The 22,786-nt window shown below is 44.2% G+C and overlaps 1 protein-coding gene across 1 annotated transcript; it reads left to right on the top strand.

The window, feature by feature from the left end:
* Window positions 1-775: 775 nt before the first annotated feature.
* LOC306970038 (UDP-glucuronosyltransferase 2A3-like) lies at window positions 776-2,341 on the top strand (the record flags this gene model as incomplete). The annotated part of the gene is made up of 1 exon (XM_079565861.1): window positions 776-2,341. The coding sequence occupies one exon, from the start codon at window positions 776-778 to the stop codon at window positions 2,339-2,341; it is 1,566 nt and encodes a 521-aa protein (XP_079421987.1).
* Window positions 2,342-22,786: the final 20,445 nt, after the last annotated feature.

The raw sequence follows: 22,786 nt of genomic DNA, 5'->3' as shown, positions 1-22,786 counted from the left end.
CTGACCCTGTTCCTACAAATGCGATGTAAACGACTTCACTGACCTGTAATAAGAGCTTTTCCTCCCCATAGGATCTGGAATGGTGAAGCCAGTGCCTGTGGCGTGACATTTCATGGCATTTATAGGCTACTGTATAATTTCAGAAGTTTCAGAAGATTACTAGATGATGTTTGGTGGCCGTACCCACAACAAGCAGAATGAGGTCGATGGGTCGACAACAGCTGAAAATACCTGTATTGTTCATAAATTGAGATGCTTGAGGCTAAATGTTAACGGACGAAGGAATAAAAATCTAACCAAAATGCAGAATTCTCAAAGTTTCCCAGAGTAGCTGCTCGCTATCTGTTTCTGGAGGTAGGACGCCATGTCTTTTCTATTTTTAGTCGTATAAAGTGCTAAATATATAAACTACCAAGCCTCAAAGTGGAGTCTTTTTGCATTGCTGTCAAAGGGGCGTGCTCTTCTTTAGCTCCGTTTAGTCACGTGGCTCATGGTGTTGTGCCGTCTTCATCAGTTCTCGATTATTTGTGGTTTCTTCTGTTCAAAGGATGGAACATTTGGGGGTTTTATAGTTCACATTGAAATTTACAAATAGGTCTGTGTACAGTCTTTACTTCCCTGTGATTTCTTTTGGGGTTTATGATTGAAGCAATGTGATGAAGTGGAGTTATGAAGCTCATGGAGGGAGACACTGTCCTGGGGCGGGTGTAGGTGTGTGGGGGAATGCACTGGCCTCTCGGCTGTTTCTGACCAGTTTCTCTCTCTCAGGTTCAGGATGCATCTGCTGCTGGTGGCTCTGTTCTGCTGCGCCCCTGTGTTCGGGGGGAAGGTGCTGGTGTTTCCTGTGGACGGGTCCCACTGGGTGAACATGCAGGTTCTGGTCGAGGAGCTGCACTCTCGGGGTCATGAGGTCACTGTGCTGCGGCCCAAAGACACCTGGTACATCAAGGCCCAGTCTCCCTTCTACAAATCCATCACACTCAACTCCACAGCAGGATTCAGCGAGAAACAGTTTGGATCGTTCGCGATGAAGATGCTTCGACTGCGGCGCGAAGGGGCCTCGGTTTGGAGACAGATTTCTCTGGAATACGAAATTGTTACAGCATTTTATGAGTCGTTTAAAAAAGTTGTTGAAATGACTGGACAAATGTTTGAGAATAAGACATTAATGCAGGATTTGATGGACGCAAAATATGACCTGGTTTTGACAGATCCTGCGATGGGCGCTGGCGTTCTTCTTGCTCACATGTTAAAGCTCCCTCTGGTGTTGAACGTCAGATGGACAATTATGGGAGACGGACATTTAGTGATTGCTCCAACTCCTTTATCGTACGTCCCAATCCCCATGAGTGAACTCACAGATAAAATGAGCTTCATGCAGCGAGTCAAGAACATGGTGATTTACTTCTTTACGCGTATTCAGCTCTGGTTTGTGACAGACCGAAACTACAAACCGTTTGTTCACAAATACTTTGGTCCTGACGTGCACTACATGGAGCTGTTCCAGGCGGCCGACATTTGGCTGATGAGAAACGACTTCACGTTTGAATTCCCGCGGCCCACGATGCCAAACGTGGTTTACATGTCAGGCTTCCAGTGCAAACCCTCCAGACCTCTGTCCAAAGAGCTGGAGCAGTTTGTGCAGAGTTCAGGGGAGCATGGGGTTATCGTCATGACTTTAGGGACACTGGTGGCCCAACTGCCTGAAGACATCACTGAGGAGATCGCTGCTGCTTTTGCACAAGTCCCTCAGAAAGTCATCTGGAGACACTCGGGCAAACAGCCCTCCACTTTAGGCAACAACACTCTGCTGGTGGACTGGCTCCCTCAGAACGACCTTCTGGGACATCCACAAACCAAGCTTTTTGTAGCTCACGGAGGAACCAACGGGCTTCAGGAAGCCATTTACCACGGCGTTCCTCTGTTGGGTTTGCCGCTGATGTTTGACCAACTGGATAACTTCTTTCGGATGGAGTTGCGTGGAGTGGCCAAAGTGCTGGACATCTCCACAGTGAACAGAGAGGTGTTTCTCCAGGCGCTGCAGGAGCTGCTGCACCAGCCCAAACATAGAGAGAATATGAAGCGTCTGTCAGAGCTGCACAGAGACCAGCCCATGAAGCCCATGGACAAAGCCATGTTCTGGATAGAGTTCGTCATGAGACACAGAGGAGCCAAACATCTGATAACAGAGTCCTACAAACTGTCCAAGATTCAGTATTACTGCATTGACATGGTGGTGTTTCTGCTCACGTTAGCTGCACTGAGTCTGTTCATGTTCATGAAGACACTCACAGTCCTGTGGACAGCCCTGTCCTCACGCCTCAAAACCAAACAGGAATAAACTTTCCACATAAGGCTTCAGGCTCATTCATAATTCATAAGATTTCCATGGCTACAAGGTAAAAATGACTTAATTTTTTCGTTGCAGCTCTCGGTGTAAGAACAAAGTTCTTGAATCTTATGAAGTATGAATGAGCCTTTTGTGTTCACCTTCACTTAAAGCTGTGCCTTTTAAATGTTATTGTCTGTAAATAACAAAAAGCCACTGAAGGTTAAGGTGTACTCTTTAAAAGAACTCCTATCCGTTCTTTTTGCATGATTTGAGGGACATCATTTTCATTTTTTGACTTGGGAATGAGCTGTGATGGTCATTCTTGTAATATTATCGTAAACGCATTAAAACTACTCTGGTCTGTTTTCCTTCAGCATCAAACATTGCAGTTCATGTGTCACCAGTGTCGGTGCTTCCAAACATTGACCACATTCACGTCAAAGCCTCAAGTCAAGCTGGCTCTCAGCTCACTGAGTTTTCAGATTTTTGAGTCTGGTGCATTTGCCGACCAATCGGCCTCTTTAACAACGGTAAGGAGTGCACTTTAAGGACACACATCATGAATGATATCCTTTGCCCATGACTCTGGAGCGAGTCCCAGGCACTGACGGTCCCTTTAGAACTGAGGGTTTCACAAGTTCTACCCGTACCGAAAAAATGAAAGCATCAAAAGCAGGTCCCAACAAAACAATCATATATCTTTCGATCCAAGTTTTGATGCAGTTGGTCCAGGGACAGCATAAAAGCAGTACAAAGTAACTCATGCCCCTACAGGCCATAAGCGTCACTGCATGTTGTGTTTTTTACCCATCATCTATCTGTGAGAGTAATACTACGCTGACAGAAAAGACAATTGGTGGAGAGGGATATTGTACACCATTGAGATCCTTTTTGTCACTCAAACTTGGCTGTAAATACTGTTAAAGTGACGCTAGCCCGCAGTTAGCTCTGCCCGTTAGCCTGTTAGCTTCTTTTTCGTGATTCTATTTGTTTGTACTGATGATACCGACCCGGTGGCAGCGAAGTTGCAATTGTGGTTCTTTGGCTAGAGACACCAGGGGGAGATGAAAGACAATCATCCCATTAACACTTGTATTACCCCCACAGGGACGACGGAAAGGATTTATTAAGGTTAACAAGTTACTTTGTACTGCTTGAAAACATGACTCATTTTTGTCCCCATCTTTTTTTCCCCCCAATATTGTAAATGTGCAGATCTTCCAGAAAATCATTTTTCTGTTGTCTGGTTCTAGACAGCAAACATTTTAGTATATACAGTATATCATCATTCAGGTATCGGTTTGGCATCGGAAAAAGTGCAACAGTATTCAGCCCTCGTCACACCAATGACAGTTTCACATATAATAAGCTGAATGCCCATCTTGGGTCGCCCGTTGCATTATGGGTAATGGAATTTCTTTTGACGACCAAACAGTATTGATAGTTTGCGTAAAGCAACGTAGAAAGCTCTGATTTAGACCGTTTTAACCGCTGGAAAGTTGATGATTTAAAGCGTTTTTGTCGTCGCCGTGGAGCTTGTTACGATATTGGCTTAAAGGAATAGGCCACCGTTTTTACATACTGAGATATGTTCTTACCTGAGCTTTGACGAGTTCTTTAGGACCTGTTTGATCTTCCCCCGTGCCTTCAGTCACGTAAACACAGCGCAGACGGCGTTAGCATTTAGCCTCTCCCTCTCTCCTCTATAGCTCCAAAACAGGTCAAGATAGAAGCTACCAAGCTCTTCCACGTTTTCCCTATTTAAACATGGTTACGTGAAGTGTTACACTACAAAGTATAATTACACAAAATTAAACAATGTGGATTTTCTAAGCGGATAAAAGGGGGAACTATATTGTAAGACGTAATAATACCAGGAGTAGTTCGAAATACGCGCAGTAATCTTCACTTTACTGTGCGGATGCCAAACTACTCCTGGTATTATTACGCCTTACAATGTAGTTCCCCCTTTTATCCGCTTAGAAAATCCACATTGTTTAATTTTGTGTAATTATACTTAGGGAAAACAAGGAAGAGCTTGGTAGCTTCTATCTTGACCTGTTTTGGAGCTATAGAGGAGAGGGGGAGAGGCTAAATGCTAACGCCGTCTGCGCTGTGTTTACGTGACTGAAGGCACGGGTGAAGATCAGACAGGTCCTAAAGAACTCGTCAAAGCTAAGGTAAGAACATATCTCAGTAAAAACGGTGGCCTATTCAATTAAAGTCTATTTTTACACCAGGGCTGCGAACGGATGTTCTCTGGATGTTGTAGGACTGTCTTGGCTGACACGTCTCTGCAACATCGCGTGGCGGTCGGGGACAGTGCCCCTGGATCGGCAGACCGGGGTGGTGGTCCCTCTCTTTAAGAAGGGGGATCGTAGGGTTCCAATTACAGAGGAATCACCCTCCTCAGCCTCCCCGGTAAGGTCTACCCACGATGCTGGTCGTGGCACACTGGACCAGCTCTATACCGTCCGTCGGGTGCTCGAGGGTTCGTGGGAGTTCGCCCAACCAGTCCACATGTGTTTTGTGGATCTGGAGAAAGCGTTCGACCGTGTCCCTCGTGGTGCCATGTGGGGGGTGCTCCGGGAGTATGGGGTCCGGGGCCCTCGTGGTGCCCTGTGGGGGGTGCTCCGGGAGTATGGGGTCCGGGGCCCTCTGCTAAGGGCTGTCCGTTCCCTGTATGACGCAGCAGGAGCTTGGTTCGCATTGCCGGCAGTAAGTCAGACCTGTTCCCGGTGCGTGTTGGTCTCCGCCAGGGCTGCCCTTTGTCACCGGTTCTGTTCATTACTTTTATGGACAGAATTTCTAGGCGCAGCCAGGGGCCGGAGGGTGTCCGGTTTGGGAGCCTCAGAGTCTCATCTCTGCTGTTTGCAGACGATGTTGTTCTGTTGGCTTCAACGAACCAGGACCTTCAGCTGCTCTGGGGCGGTTTGCAGCCGAGTGTGTAGCGGCCGGGATGAGGATCAGCACCTCCAAATCTGAGGCCATGGTTCTCCACCGGAAAAAGGTGGCTTCCCCTCTTCAGGTCGGTGGGGAGTCCTTGCCTCAAGTGGAGGAGTTCAAGTATCTCGGGGTCTTGTTCACGAGTGAGGGACGGATGGAGCGTGAGATGGACAGACGGATCGGTGCGGCGTCAGCAGTGATGCGGTCGCTGTATCGGTCTGTCGTGGTGAAGAGGGAGCTGAGTCGGGGCAAAGCTCTCGATTTACCGATCGATCTACGTTCCCACCCTCACCTATGGTCATGAGATTTGGGTCATGACCGAAAGGACAAGATTGCGAATACAAGCGGCCGAAATGAGTTTCCTTCGCAGGGAGGCTGGGCGCACTCTTCGAGATCGGGTGAGGAGCTCAGTTACCCGGGAGGAGCTCGGAGTAGAGTCGCTGCTCCTTCACGTCGAAAGGAGCAGCTGAGGTGGCTCGGGCATCTGTTCCGGATGCCTCCTGGTCGCCTCCCGCGGGAGGTGTTCCAGGCATGTCCTAGTGGGACAAGGCCTCGTGGAAGACCCAGCACACGGTGGTGGGACTATGTCTCCGAGCTGGCCTGGTGTCGCCTCGGGGTCCCCCCAGAACAGCTGGAGGAGGTGTGTGTGGATCGGGAAGTTTGGGCATCTCTGCTGAGACTGCTGCCCCCGTGACCCGGCCCCGGATAAAGCGGAAGAAAATAGTGGATGGATGGCTGTTAACGGAGATAAACTGAACTGAAAGAACTGAACGCCCGTTCATATGTAGAGATGCTTCAAAAGTGACGGCCAGTTCTTGTTCACATAGTTGGAAAAACTACGTGAGAAAAACATTTGTGACCCTTGAACATTCAGAACATTTAAACTGGAATAAGAAATAAAAACATAGAATCCTTTTTTAGTTTATTTCTACAGCGCTTTACACATACAAAATCACTGGACACGAGAACGGCTAAAATAGAAAACATTACGAATGGAAATGAATAAATTAAAAACAAATGTTCTCTTTAAAATAAGGAGAACCAAGGTGCTGTCTGATCAGCGGGACCTCCAGCGTTTCAGTCGTATTTACATTTGACCGTCACCATTATGACAAACAAGTGCCTTGAAAATGTCTTTGAGAATGTCTCTATGTCTCTATCAAAACTGTACTGTGCAATTTGAATAAATAAACTACAATGATCATTATCCCTGGTTTAGTCCTGATTTAGTCTGTTTTAGTCCCGGCTTCGTACTGGTTTAGTACAGTTTTAGTCCTGGTGTAGTCCCAGTTCAGTCCCGGGTCATGTGACAATAATAAACTATTTGCATAGCACTTTTCTCAACAACACTGCTTCACATTTAGTCCCAGTTTTGTCTCGGTCACAGCCCCGGTTTAGTCCCGGTTCAGTCCCTGCTTAGTCCCGGTTCAGTCCCTGCTTAGTCCTGGTTCAGTCCCTGCTTAGTCCCGGTTCAGTCCCTGCTTAGTCCTGGTCCCCTTTGGTCCCGGGAGGCTCCAGTCTGTGGGACAGCGCCGTCAGGACTTGGTGGAACTTCTCATATCTCAGCTGCTGTGGCTCCGAGGCTCCTCTGTTCCCCCAGAGCAGGCGCAGCTGAAAGTCCGTGTTGAAGATCTCCGAAACGTCGGGGTCGTCCTCCAGATCTGCAACAGCAAACACTCTCTTGTTCCTGGACTTTACCAACGCTTTTGTGGATGACGTGTATTTGTGAGATTTTTATGAGGAAAAATCATGTGACCCATTTTCAAAACTTTACACCTGAATGCGATTAGATTTCATTGTAATCAAAATGACATATTCTATATTATATGTGAGGGAAGAGGACAGAGGCCATGGGTTTGCAGACCAACCCGACCAGACCCAAACTTTGGACCAGACTGTAAAAGCCCTCAGTCCAGCGCCCGGGTGGTGTCTGTCTGTCTGTCTGTCTGTCTGTCTCTCTCTCCCTCTCTCTTTCCTCTCTTATCTGCTCCCTCCTCTCTCTCCTCTTACTCTCTTCTCTCTCTCTCTCCTTTTTCTACCCCCTCTTTCTCTGCTCACTCCTCTCTCCTCCTCTCTCTTCTCTCCCTCTCTCTTCACTCAGTCCTCTGCCCTTTCTCTCTCACTCCCCTCTCTACTCTTTCTCTCTCTCTCCTCTTTCTACCCCCTCTCTCTTCCTCCCATCTCTCTTCTTCTCTGCTCACTCCTCTCTCCCTCTTATCTCTCTCTGCTCTCTGCCCTCCTCTCTTTCCCCTTCTCTTCCCCCCCTCTCCTTTCTTATCTGCTCCGTCCCTCCCTCTCTCCCTCCTCTCCTTCCCCTCTTTCTCTCTGCTCTCCTCCCTCCTCTCTCTCGCTTCACTCTTCTCTCTCTCTCCCCCTTTCTCTCCTCTCTCCCTCCCCTTTCCACCCCCTCTCTTTCTTATCCGTCCTCTCTCTCTTCTCTGATCACTCCTCTCTCTCTCTCTCTCTTCCCCTTTTATTTTCCAAAACAGCGGAGGAACGACTGAAATAAGGTTTGCTAAAATGTGAAAACTGAAAAGACCCTAATTGTTTAATGCAGCGTGGTCATTAACGGCAAATAACACCGTTGTTTCCTGAGCAGAGAGAGCAGGTCTGAACCAGGTCTGAACCAGGTATAAACCAGGTATAAACCAGTGTTAATTTTGACAACATATTTCAATTTAGTTTTAGTCTTAGTCTTTTGACTAAAATGTAGATACATTTTAGTCGAGATTTAGTCCAAAAAATCGCTTCAATTTTAGTCTAGTTTTAGTCGACTAAAATTGCAAGTCAATTTAGTCGACTAAATTTAAGACTACATTTTTTTATTTTTTTTATTTATTTTAATTTAAGACTCCCCTCCTGGAGCCGCCACCTTAACGTGGTGGAGGGGTTTGAGCGCCCAATTGATCCTGGGTAGGGATGGGCGATACCACATTTTTTGGAATCGATACGATACCGATACTTTTGGGGCTATTTTCTCGATACCAATACCGATACCGATACTGGTCATTTTTATACGGGTGAATGTATTTCAATCAACATACATTTCTAAAACTGGTTATTTTATATATTTAATAGGTACATTAAAATGATATTACTTTAACTGGTTAATTATACAATGTTAATGTGAAAGTAAATACATAAACAAAGTTTAAAAGTAATACTTTAATGACAAAAAGAATCTAAACCAGAATGTAATGGCTGGCTTAATTCAATCCCCTGCTCCTGTGGACTGTTTTGGCTCAGAACAAAGATGTAAATTGGCCTTTTATGTTTAAAATTGCTGCCACGCCTATTTTTTACATATGCAAATTAGTATCGATACTTTTTGCCCAACATCGATACTTTAAATATAGCCGTTTGGTATCGATATATCGATACTGTGGTATCGATCCGCCCATCCCTAATCCTGGGAGCTCTGTTGTCGGGGGCTTCGTGCCCCTGGTAGGGTCTTCCAGGGCAAACAGGTCCTAGGTGACGGGTCAGACAAAGAGCGGTTCAGAAGCCCTTTATGAGAGACCAACAGGCCCGGGTAATCATGAGGTCGTCCTCCCGTGGACCCACCACCTGCAGGAGGAGCCATAAGGGGCTGGTACAATGTGATTTGGGCAGCTCCAACAGCTGCCCCCACGACCCGGCAACGGACAAGTGGAAGAAAATGGATGGATGGATAAATTTAAGACTAATTTAGTCGACTTTGCATTGATAATATTCATTATAATCATATTTAATGTTGTTCCTCTGCTTCATGGAGCTGCTCCACATGAACAAAGCTCAGAGCTGATCCTTTGGCAGTGATTGTAAATGATCTGAGGCTCTTTCAGACGGACAATAGAAGTTTGGATGATTTTAGTCTCTCCTTTTCATTTTTATTTTGTCTTATTTTAGTCGACTAAAATATCTGGACATTTTAGTCATAGTTTTAGTCTCATGAACAACTTTTAATTAAGTTTTAGTCCAATTTTAGTCGTCAAAAATATCACTGACTAAAATTAAGACTAAATATTTTAGTCGACGAAATTAACACTGGTATAAACCAGGTCTAAACCAGGTCTAAGTGATTCCAATGGAAGTGTGGCACTGACCGCAGAGTTTGCCGATGGCGTTGCTCCGGTACACGCCGCCGAGCTGAGCCATGGTCCTGGCGGCGGACAGGTGGAACATGAGCACGTCCACCCCCAGGTCTGAGTCCCACGGCTGGGGCTCGTCCCCCACGCCTCCCCCCGGGGCTCCTCTCTCCATCAGGCCCAGCAGGGGCAGCACGTGGGGGAAGGAGGTGCTGGACAGGGGCAGGCTCTCTGTGGGAGGAGGAGGAGAGACGCCATCAGAACCAGGGGCTTATGGTGGGTCAGGCACACACATGAACGTCGCCTCATCTCCTGTTTGCATGTGCAGTGGTATGGGGGGGGGGGGCAGGGGTTGGTACTGTTAAACGATGACAATCTGGTGTCAAAAAATATAATATAATATAATTTTGCTGTTCTTTTGTCACTTTTTTGCTGGATTTTTGTCATTTTCTTGCTGGATTTTTTATTTTTTTTTGCTGTTTTTTTGTCACTTTTTTGCTAGATTCCTGTCTTTTTTTTTTTGCTGGATTTCTGTCATTTTTTTGCTGTTCTTTTGTCACATTTTAGCGCTTTTTTGTTGTGTTTACATCCTCATTTTCTTTTTTTATCACTGTTTTAAAGAAGCTTTTAGATTTGGAGAACAGGAGAAAACACGTTCAGGTGGGAGTTAAGAGGTTAATGTACCTTTACCTTAGTGTACATTTACCCAGTGATGTACCTGAACGCGTTCATTGAACGAAAGTTCATGAACGCGTTCATATTTTGGGCGAACGTGAACTGAACGCACTGGATTACTGTCTGATGAACGAAACGCGTTCATTCTGGTGTCTGTGAACGGCATTCCCGTTCTATTTACGTTTGTTCATTATGGTGCCAGATTTCTTATATCAATGGTTATTTATGGCCCTGGCACAGGCCCTGCACACCGGTAACCAGCGGGTCCGCACGGTGCCGCAGCAGCCACAGGGTGAGGTTACGAAGCGAGTTTCCCTTGTGTAACGTCTGTCTCTCCAAACTCCTCTGCTCCGCGTGCGCTCATTTGCATAAAGACACAATGTGGAGTTTTTTAACTACAAATTAGCTCCTAAAACATTTTTTTTCACATGATAAATTAACAAATTAACACAAATGCAATAGAATATTTGTAGCTTCATTTTCCACTAAGAATTTACCAATTAAACTTAAAAAAAATAAAAACAAAATAAAACATGATTAGCAAAGATATCCAAAATGCACTCATAAAACAGTGACGGGCTGACATGAAAGAGCTGCATAACACTAAGTGAAGATATTTTTGACTCGTGGCTGAAGTCAACTTTCTCCAGCTCTCCCAAGGTTGGCAATAATGCATCTCAAAATCCATCAGATTGTTGCTTTAAGATATGGAATTTAAAAATATTTCCCTGAGAGAGGAATATACTGTACTTCTCACCTTTTTCATGCCTGAATAATACCTCGCAGCAAAAAAAAAAAAAAAACTATGAACGAACTAGTACATTTTGAAATTTGTGAACTGAACTTTGAACTAGTTCATGTAGGAAATGAACTTTCCCAACACTGCATTTACCTCAATGTACCTCAGGCCAGTTGCACTTCCCTAAACTGACACTAGATGGAGCCCAAGCATAAGTTGAGGCTAAATGGGCCAGCTGCAATGCAAAGCAATGGAGGAGCTCAGGGACACTGTTGATGAGAGGCTGCACCATTTTATTCACTCTTTTGTGTTCTGTAATGCTATGACGATCTGTTGGATGAGCACTTGACTAGTTTAGTTCCCTCAACTCACTCCAACCTGCAACTTTCACTCTTCAAGCTGAGTTGGCCTCGGGTACTGTGTCCTGTCCAGGTCCATTAAGCTAAACCAGTGCTGGACATGTGTATTTATGTATTTATGTTTTGCAACTGGCTCTCCTCCAGGTCAAAATGAATAATACATACATTCAAAAAAAAGCTTAACAGTTGAAAACCACGTGTAGCCCAGGAGAAGTAAAAGAATAAAGGCTTTTAAAGTGTTTTAAGTGTTTTAAGTGTTGAAAGTGTTTAAAGTGTTGAAAGTGTTGAAAGTGTTGAAAGTGTTGAAAGTGTTTAAAGTGTTGAAAGTGTTGAAAGTGTTGAAAGTGTTGAAAGTGTTGTGGTCACGAGGGCAAAGAAAAGCAGAGTTTCCCGGAGCTGCTTTACTCGTCCGGCTGATGTTCTTACAAAGGAAGCAAGTGTCATACTCAGCTAGACTTATAGCCATGACAAGAACCACTTGTCCTCTTCATCATGACCGACAGTGAGAAAGTCATCTGCGCTCGGACCAGCTGCCACAGCTTTGAACGCGAAAATGCATCGGTTTGTCTTTTATATGTGACGCCGAGTGGAAAAACATGACACTGAATTGCTATGAATTGTGTTTGATCAAAGGCATCAAAATTTAGCTTCATATTGAAAGGTCAAATATCGGAAAACCAAATACCAACATTAGATGGGGATATTTTCTACTCCAGGCAGGGGCCGGACTGGGACTGAAGAACAGCCCTGGACTCTGGCCAGCCTGGCCCAAATTAGCGTAAATGTGACACTTCCACAAATACATATGTTAACCTCTTACCCCCCGCCTTAACCGAGAGCATTTTCTCCAGTTCGGCTTTGCCCAAATCTAAAAGCTTCTTGACTGGAGAGCAACACTGTAACGCCTCATTTGAAAGCTAAAGTCTAGAAAAGTGATGGTAACTTTTTGTCACGTTGTCGCTGCATTTTTGTCACTTTTTTTGCTGGATTTTCGTCATTTTTTTGCTGCATTTTTGTCATTTTTTGCTGCATTTTTGTCACTTTTTTTTGCTGGATTTTTGTCACTTTTTTGCTGGATTTTTATCATTTTTTTGCTGGATTTTCGTCATTTTTTTGCTGGATTGTTGTCATTTTTTTTGCTGGATTTTTGTCTTTTTTTGTTGGATTTTTGTCACTTTTTTTGTTGGATTTTTGTCTCTTTTTTTGTTGGATTTTTGTCATTTTTTTGCTGGATTTTTGTCATTTTTTGCTGGATGTTTTTGTTGCTTTTTCATTACTCATTACTTCTTTTGTGGCTTTTTGGCCTGTTTTCGTCACTTTTTTGTCACTTTTTCGTTGTGTTTTCGTCACTTGTTTTTCGGGGGGGGGGGGGGGGGGGGGGTTCATGTTTTTGTTGCTTTTCCAGCACATTTTTGTTTTTGGATGCTTTTCTTTTAAGCTTTTAGATTTGGGTAAAGCTCGGTTACGCCCGGGGGTAAGGGTAAGGTAAAGTGAGAGGCCAGACCGGTGGCCCTAGAGCCAGTGGCCCTTCTGTGCTCTTCCAGAATGGACACATGGCCAGTCCGCCCCTGACTCCGCGTGACCGTGTGGTGAGACTGTTGAACCCGACAGAGCAGCGATTAAACATGTTCAGATCTGTAAACTGCCTTATGTGAAGCCGACACTGTTTCTCTTTTTGGCCTCCTGTCCTCACCTCGTCCCTCGTTCAGGCTCTTCATGAACGGCCGGAGGGTTTTCTCGTAGAGGACAGCGCCCTCTGTGTGCCGCTGCCGTAACATCGCCCAGGTCTGCTCCAGCCGAGACACCTGCGCAAAAACATTAACTCTAACATCGCTGGCATGAACGGGAGGGGAAATGTGCTGCATGTTCAGAGCCGAGGGGAAAGTCTGGGTCGTTATGGGAGTGGCCCAGGACATTATGTATGATGTGATGAGTCTATATTGTACTTTTTACATTCATGAAATGATCACTGGGAAAATAATAAATGTAAATGTTGTGAATAAAATAGATAGCCCTTCCATCTCTGACCGGCCTCTAGGCTCAATCCAGACTAAAGCCAAAGTAAATGCAGCTGTTAGCTATGCATTATTAACATCTAAGGTTTTATTTTATTGACATACTAGCAACAAAGCTATTTTTTTCAGAGAGGATAATGGATCTTGTTTATTTTTTGAATAAACTAATCATAAATAATTTAAAAAATCTATACAAATCAGTTTTTTTTCAAAATTTCAAAGCTGAATAAATCAGGCTGGGAAATAGATATTAAAAAATCCCTCTGATAAATCTTACAACTCTTGTTAAGTCCAGGACTGGGCAGTCTGGAGTCTGAAGGAGCGACTACAGTGGAACAAAACCTAATTTAGAGAAAACCAGCCCTAAAGTTTAGAATCAAGTGCGGCTCATTTCTCGGCTCTTCCGTACCGAGCGTGTCTCGCAGAAGAAGAAAAAATACAAAATTGTGGTTAAAGCGTCATCACGGGCGCCCTTCAGGGCACGTGGATGTAAAATCTGTCAGTATTTGTGAATGAAACCTGTGGGAAACCCGGCTTTCTGAAGCCATCGCCGCCTCGCTGGCAACAAAACGTCATAAAATAAGCCTCGTACAGGGTAAACTTCTCATTTTTACACTCGTGAAAACTAAGATGTTATGGAAGGAAACTAGCTCAAAAATCAATCCTTCCACCTGCAGGTGAAAGTAGGGGAAGGGAATCTTATTTGTAGAGCACTTTTCATATGACACAAGTCACACCCACAGCTCTTCACACATGAAAGGGAGGGGGTCATTCACTCCATGCTGATGGAGGTGAGCTACATTTGGAGCCACAGTTTCCCATGGGGCAGACTGACAGAAGCGAGGCTGCTCACATCTGGTCGACCACCACCAACCACTCACAGAGGCAGCTGTGTTCATTTCACAGACCACTTGGGATCATTACAATGAAATATCTCTAATATTTCATCTGGGCTTCATTAACATGTAATACATCTCTGCTTATGGTCGGTTGGATAATTGAGTTTTTTTGTTCTTTAAATGTTTATATTTATGCCATGTACAAGTCTGCTCTTATTTTTAACACCAATTTTGTAATAATTTGCACTAATTGTTGTCTTTGTCCGTCTCTGTCTGACATGAGCTGCATCTGCACTATGTGCCCATAAAAATGTCCCCATGAGGGACAAGAAAGATTAACGGGACTACAGTAGATGGAAGTTGTCATTTTATACTCACTACTGCCACCTCAGGTCATACGTGTAACTGCACCTTCTATATTAAGCTTGTACATGACAGCACTTCAGACCCGAAGTAACACCTTTCTGAGTGACAGGGCAGGGTTTTAGAGGCAGTTGTGGTGAACAGGTCTGAGCTCATTCTACACATTAGGACATGGCTCATGTCCTTATGTGGAGGGGGAGGAAAATACATAATCATCAAACTTTTTTAAACACCGTCAGTGACAAAATCTATGCAATGAACAGGAACAGGAGAATCATAATTGTTGATTTTTCTTTTGGTCCACTAATAAATCCAAAATCCCTCTTATCAAATCTTGGAAACCAATTTGTCACACAATAAAACCACACATTTAAACCTGGCTCTGTCCATTATCCAGATGTTTTTAAATATATAAAACCATAAAGTGATAGAAAATATGAGGTCAATTTTAAAACGGACATCTCTACATTTGATTCTTTCCCCTGCTCACCTGCAGCATCCCTTAAATCCATGACCTTTATTCTGAAAAACCAGAGCAGGAGCGCGGTGTGTATGTGTGTGTGTGTACTTGTACTTACAACTTTGTGAGGACCAGTTTGTGTTTTAACCAACATAGTGAGGACATTTTGTAAAGTGAGGACATTTTGAGTGGTCATCACTTATTTGAAGGACTGTTTGAGGGTTAAGATGTGGTTTTAGGGCTAGGGTTAGACTTGGGTTTAGATTAGGTTTAGGGTTTTATGGTGAGTGAGTGAGTGAGTGAGTGAGTGAGTGAGTGAGTGAGTGAGTCTGAACCTGCGGCAGCTGCAGCGCTCGCATCACGGCCCCGAACCCGAACATGTTCCCCAGGGAGGTCTTCAGTTCGGAGCAGACCAGGATGAGTCTGTGGAGCAGCGCCGCCCGCTCCTCCGCCGTCCCAGTGCAGCCCAGGAGCTGCACCGCCAAGGCCAGCGCCATGGTCTCAAACCTGCAGGCAGAAGAGCGCAGGTGTTCTCAGGCACGCCCGGGTCAGTCTAAAGAGATTTTGTCCAAACTGCACCACTGAATTAGCACCATCTTTTCTGTTGTGTTTTTGTTGCTTTTCCATCAGATGTTGCTCCCATCTACACATCACAAGTCTGCCTGCTGCATAGTCTTCATTTCTCTCTTCGGGAACACGTGTCTCCGGATTGGTTGACAGCGTCACGTGATCACAGCTCCTACTGTTCATGACGCTCGATGTACTGAGCTTGTTTATAGCTCTGTCAAATGGGAATGAATGGAGGAGAAGAAGCGGGACGTACTACGGAGCCCTGGAAGTGACGTTAGACAAAAAAATTTGGGGAGATAATTGTCTCGGGGGAACGGGATAATTGTCTCAGGGGAACGAGATAATTGTCTCAGGGGAACGAGATAATTGTCTCGGGGGAATGAGATAATTGTCTCGGGGGAACAAGATAATTGTCTCAGGGGAACAAGATAATTGTCTTGGGGGAATGAGATAATTGTCTCGGGGGAACAAGATAATTGTCTCAGGGGAACAAGATAATTGTCTCGGGGGGAATGAGATAATTGTCTCGGGGGAACAAGATAATTGTCTCAGGGGAACAAGATAATTGTCTCAGGGGAATGAGATAATTGTCTCAGGGGAATGAGATAATTGTCTTAGGGGAACGAGATAATTGTCTCAGGGGAACAAGGTAATTGTCTCAGGGGAACAAGATAATTGTCTCGGGGGAACAAGATAATTGTCTCAGGGGAACAAGATAATTGTCTCAGGGGAATGAGATAATTGTCTTAGGGGAACGAGATAATTGTCTCAGGGGAACAAGGTAATTGTCTCAGGGGAACAAGGTAATTGTCTCAGGGGAACAAGGTAATTGTCTCAGGGGAACAAGGTAATTGTCTCAGGGGAACAAGGTAATTGTCTCAGGGGAACAAGGTAATTGTCTCGGGGGAATGAGATAATTGTCTCGGGGGAACAAGATAATTGTCTCAGGGGAACAAGATAATTGTCTCGGGGAATGAGATAATTGTCTCGGGGAATGAGATAATTGTCTCAGGGGAACGAGATAATTATCTCAGGGGAACGAGATAATTGTCTCAGGGGAACAAGATAATTGTCTCAGGGGAACAAGATAATTGTCTCAGGGGAACAAGATAATTGTCTCAGGGGAACAAGATAATTGTCTCAGGGGAACAAGATAATTGTCTCGGAGGAACGAGATAATTGTCTCAGGGGAACGAGATAATTGTCTCAGGGGAACGAGATAATTGTCTCAGGGGAACAAGATAATTGTCTCAGGGGAACGAGATAATTGTCTCAGGGGAACGAGATAATTGTCTCAAGGGAACAAGATAATTGTCTCAGAGGAACAAAATAATTGTCTCGGAGGAACGAGATAATTGTCTCAAGGGAACAAGATAATTGTCTCAGGGGAACGAGATAATTGTCTCAGGGGAACAAGATAATTGTCTCAGGGGAACGAGATAATTGTCTCAGGGGAACAAGATAATTGTCTCAGGGGAACGAGATAATTGTCTCAGGGGAACGAGATAATTGTCTCAAGGGAACAAGATAATTGTCTCAGGGGAACAAGATAATTGTCTCAGGGGAACAAGATAATTGTCTCGGAGGAACGAGGTAATTGTCTCAGGGGAACGAGATAATTGTCTCAGGGGAACGAGATAATTGTCTCAGGGGAACAAGATAATTGTCTCAAGGGAACAAGATAATTGTCTCAGAGGAACAAGATAATTGTCTCAGGGGAACGAGATAATTGTCTCAGGGGAACAAGATAATTGTCTCAGGGGAACAAGATAATTGTCTCAGGGGAACGAGATAATTGTCTCAGGGGAACGAGATAATTGTCTCAGGGGAACAAGATAATTGTCTCAAGGGAACAAGATAATTGTCTCAGAGGAACAAGATAATTGTCTCAGAGGAACAAGATAATTGTCTCAGGGGAACGAGATAATTGTCTCAGGGGAACGAGATAATTGTCTCAGGGGAACGAGATAATTGTCTCAGGGGAACAAGATAATTGTCTCAGGGGAACGAGATAATTGTCTCAGGGGAACGAGATAATTGTCTCAAGGGAACAAGATAATTGTCTCAGAGGAACAAGATAATTGTCTCAGAGGAACGAGATAATTGTCTCAGGGGAACGAGATAATTGTCTCAGGGGAACGAGATAATTGTCTCAGGGGAACAAGATAATTGTCTCAGGGGAACAAGATAATTGTCTCAGGGGAACAAGATAATTGTCTCAGGGGAATGAGATAATTGTCTCAGGGGAACGAGATAATTATCTCAGGGGAACAAGATAATTGTCTCGGAGGAACAAGATAATTGTCTCAAGGGAACAAGATAATTGTCTCAGGGGAACGAGATAATTATCTCAGGGGAACAAGATAATTGTCTCGGAGGAACAAGATAATTGTCTCAAGGGAACAAGGTAATTGTCTCAGGGGAACAAGGTAATTGTCTCAGGGGAACAAGGTAATTGTCTCGGGGGAACGAGATAATTGTCTCAAGGGAACAAGATAATTGTCTCAGAGGAACAAGATAATTGTCTCAGAGGAACGAGATAATTGTCTCAGGGGAACGAGATAATTGTCTCAGGGGAACGAGATAATTGTCTCAGGGGAACAAGATAATTGTCTCAGAGGAACGAGATAATTGTCTCAGGGGAACAAGATAATTGTCTCAGGGGAATGAGATAATTGTCTCAGGGGAACGAGATAATTATCTCAGGGGAACAAGATAATTGTCTCGGAGGAACAAGATAATTGTCTCAAGGGAACAAGATAATTGTCTCAGGGGAACGAGATAATTATCTCAGGGGAACAAGATAATTGTCTCGGAGGAACAAGATAATTGTCTCAAGGGAACAAGATAATTGTCTCAGGGGAACGAGATAATTATCTCAGGGGAACAAGATAATTGTCTCAGGGGAACAAGATAATTGTCTCAGGGGAATGAGATAATTGTCTCAGGGGAACGAGATAATTATCTCAGGGGAACAAGATAATTGTCTCGGAGGAACAAGATAATTGTCTCAGGGGAATGAGATAATTGTCTCAGGGGAACGAGATAATTATCTCAGGGGAACAAGATAATTGTCTCGGAGGAACAAGATAATTGTCTCAAGGGAACAAGATAATTGTCTCAGGGGAACGAGATAATTATCTCAGGGGAACAAGATAATTGTCTCGGAGGAACAAGATAATTGTCTCAAGGGAACAAGATAATTGTCTCAGGGGAACGAGATAATTATCTCAGGGGAACAAGATAATTGTCTCAGGGGAACAAGATAATTGTCTCAGGGGAATGAGATAATTGTCTCAGGGGAACGAGATAATTATCTCAGGGGAACAAGATAATTGTCTCGGAGGAACAAGATAATTGTCTCAAGGGAACAAGATAATTGTCTCAGGGGAACGAGATAATTATCTCAGGGGAACAAGATAATTGTCTCGGAGGAACAAGATAATTGTCTCAAGGGAACAAGATAATTGTCTCAGGGGAACGAGATAATTATCTCAGGGGAACAAGATAATTGTCTCGGAGGAACAAGATAATTGTCTCAAGGGAACAAGATAATTGTCTCAGGGGAACGAGATAATTATCTCGGGGTAAAATAAATAAATAATAATAATAATGATTTTTTATATTTCTTAAAAAGAAAAAGAAAACTTTTTTTTCTTACCCTGAGATAATAATCGCGTTCCAGTGTGATAATTTGTGTTGTAAAACAAACAAACAATATTTCTTTTATAGATTTTTATATTTCTTCAATTTTTATTTTATTTTAAAGGGACTATACAGAAAGAAAATCTGCATTATCCTCCCCCTACATGTTCCTCCATGTCCTAATGTGTAGAATGAGCTCAGACCTGTTCACCACAACTGCCTCTAAAATCCTGCACTGTCACTCAGAAAGGTGTTCATTCAGGTCCGAATTGCCGTCATGCACGAGCTGAATATAGAAGCTGCAGTTACACATAAGACCTGAGGTGGCAGTAGTGAGTATAAAATAGCGAACTTGCATCTAGCCCCTTTAAGAAAAAAAAATTTACACAACAAACTATCTCAGGGTAAAAACATTTTTGAAAACAAATAAATACATTCTTTGAAGAAACAAAAAAAATTTTTTTTTTGCACCCCGAGATAATTTGTGGTGTAAAAAAATATTGGCCTATATATATATATTTTTTTTAATACATTTTTATATTTCTTCCGTTTTCTTTTTTTTTCTTCTTTTTTTTACCCCCAAATTTTTTTTGTCTAATGTTGCTTCCGTAACATACAGTATTTTCAATGGGTTGAATAAGAAGAAAAGGATGGAGTGGTGAATGGACATTCCACTGGCCTTTTGGTGCTGCGCTCTGTGGTCTTTGTGCCGCTGTTACTGGCCGCCGGACTCCGTGTATTCATACTTGGGTCAGTAAATCTCCCACACACTACAAGTCCCGAGCCGCCGCGACTACACTGAACTAGTCACGACTCGGGGAGGCTGAAACCACGAGTGTTAAAGCGACTGACCTCTCCATCAGGTCCAGTCTCAGCTGCTGTCCGTGAGGCAGAGTCAGCAGCTCCACTCCAGAGCTCACTCCCATCATCCTCTGCTGCAGCGCACTCACCGCAGTGATACGCCCCACCTGCCAACAGGGGGCAGAAAAGAGCGTCACACCCAGGGCCGCGTGTCCACAGTCACTCATTCTATTGGAGATTTGGACGACTCACATTTGGGTCGTCACGTGGCGTAGAGAGAGTGAGCTGTGAATCTCCAACAGAATCAGTCACTACATCTACTATAAGTTACACTTTTCACCAGAACCATGTGTGCACTGGATTTGAACCAGGTTGAACAGTACCCAGCCCTGAAAGGAACGTCACTGGTGAAGTAGTTTTGTTCAAGTTTTAGCATTAACTGCACTTCTCCACTGGGGGACGCCATTGCTGTCTTCATCTGTGTCTGAACTCGGACCTCTCTGGTCATCTCTGAGTTTACATGTTGGAATTACTTTGAGTGGCTCCAAGGCATTTTTCCCAGTCGGAGGTCGGAAACTGACGGGTTCCCAGTCGTCTGGAACACAGCATTGTGGTGCATTCCAGGTATAGAAACCTAGAAATGCCTTTAGCTCTGAGCCTGTTCCTACAAATGTGCACATTTGTTAGCCTCCTTTTTATTTCTCTGATTCCAGGCGCCTGGTAACTGTGATGTCAAGGGGACTTCTGGTCAAGCCTTCAGTAAAACGCCATGTAGCATGTTTTGAATTATACCTAGTGCTCAGAAACATTCATAATGTTAGCATCTCATGAGCTAACTGTTGTAGCATTAGCCGTTGTGTTTACCAGTGTTGGTTTACAAGTTGTTAGAGTACTCTGATTACGTTTTCAGAGTCACGAGTAAAGTAACGAGTCCGTTTTGCATTTGCAGGTAATCTAGTACTAGTTTTTTTTTTTTGTGTGGATGTGCAGACTGTTCCCTCCAAAACTCCAACAGAGTTTTCACCTGAAACAACAACACTTAGCTTTTGGCAGTATCAGTCCTTCCGATATCAAGAAAACGTGTGGCTTCATGTGGCTGAGGAAAGCTGTACAATTCCTCTTTGTAAAGCGTCAGAGCTCCTTTACAGATGTTCTTTTTGTTGAAAAAGTGTTAACATAAAGAGACCGAGGCTAAGCTTTTATACGTCGACTATTGGCCTGTAGTTCATGCTCATTGTTGTTGACTGGTGCTGTCATTTGTCACATACAAAGTAAAGCTCAGGTATCGGGCTGTTTGCGTGAGCTAGCTTTGTGTTTGTTGCTTCAGTTCAAATCTTTTGTGGTGGTTTATAAAGCCACGAAGATGAGATTGATGTCCCAATATTTTTGGACCTGACTGTAGTCGATGTTTATTATTAGTAACGTATGAGTCTCTAACGCTTTACTTTCATAATTAAGTGACATAACAAGCTACTGTTCCAGAGGAGAAACGAGCTAACTTGAGCAGTTACTTTTAAAAGTAACGTTGACCAACACTGGTGTTTACGTACAGCTTTATTCAGCGGAACACTCTGAGGTGAGAAGACGTAATATTCAAGTGGGAAAAATCCCAGTCGCCTGGAACGCAGCATTACTGTAGTTCAAAGACCTGTCACTGACTCCGCCCACTCTATAGGAGCAGACCCTGTGTTTTTGCAGGTGTGCAGAGTGGCTCACCTCGCAGTCGGCCCTGGTGATGTGCAGGGCGGCCATCTTGGGGTGGAGCTGAGCCAGCAGCTCCTTCACCCTGCGCAGCGCCGCCACCTCCAGCGGCCGGTTCTCCGCGGACACCAGCGCTGAGCGGTACGAGTGCGGGCAGAAACAGGACGTCAGCTCCGCCCTCGGGCCCGGGCAGGGAGCGACCTCGTCAGCGTCTTTAGCCGCTAGCTTCTCTGCGTTCAGCCGGTCCACGTAGCTCTGCGGGAACAGCTCCGTGTAGCCACTCGAGTCGCCGTCCAAATCCTCGTCCTCCTCCCGTTCTGAGTCGCTGTTTATGGAAGACTTTGGTGAGTTTTAAACGTCTGTGAACCTTATGAAAACACTGTTGCTGCTGGGCACTGTTACATTGTTTTTTGATACCGGTACTTTAAAGCAATACTAAGTAACGTGTTTACCTTAATAAATCCTTTCCGTAGTCCCTGTGGGGGTAATACAAGTGTTTATGGGATGATTGGAGGGTTTTTCATCGCCCCCTGGTGTCTCTGGCCAGAAAACCATGTTTGCAACTTGACTGCCACCGGTCCGGAGCCACCAATACACACTAATGGAATCACGAAGAAGAATCTAACATGCTAACGGGCAAAGCTAACTGCGGGCTAACGTCACTTTAAACAGTATTTACAGCCAAGTTTGAGTGAAAAAAATTATTTCCATTGTATAATTGGATGTACAATATCCCTCTCTCCCTTTGTCTTTTCTGTCAGTGTAGTATTTACTCGCCAAGACAATTTATGAGTAAAAAATCGTAACTTGCTGCTACACCTGCAGTTGCGTTTAGGGGAGCAAGAGTTGCTTAGTACTGCTTTAACGATAATTGGTGTTCGATACCAATACCCGAACAATACTTTTATCAATGTTTTCAATGTTTTTCAATATTTGTCATCTAGAACCAGAACAATAACGTGTGGAAGATCTGCAGATTTACAATATCGGGTTCATCTCCAATGTCAAGGAATGTGTGAAAAATCGGGAGAAATTGTGGCAAAAATGAGGAAAATATGTGTTCATTGTTTTTGGGAGTTGGGAGTGAACATGTGCATTTGTTTTGTTTCGCGTTTGCTGCCAATCAAGGGCCGGTCCACGCCCCAGCGGGACCGGCTGTAGGCTCTTTCTGTAAAGACACGAACACTGTTTAGCTCACGATGGGGTTAATAAAGTTTTTTAGTTTGACCTGGGAGAGCCGGCGACGGCGCATTCGCAAAGTCAGTCAGAAAATC

The sequence above is a fragment of the Gobius niger genome, assembly GCF_951799975.1.
Source record: "Gobius niger genome assembly, chromosome: 1".
Taxonomy (NCBI): domain Eukaryota; kingdom Metazoa; phylum Chordata; class Actinopteri; order Gobiiformes; family Gobiidae; genus Gobius; species Gobius niger.
The sequence above is the reverse complement of the archived record's forward strand: the minus strand, read 5'-3'. Positions and strand labels throughout refer to the sequence as shown.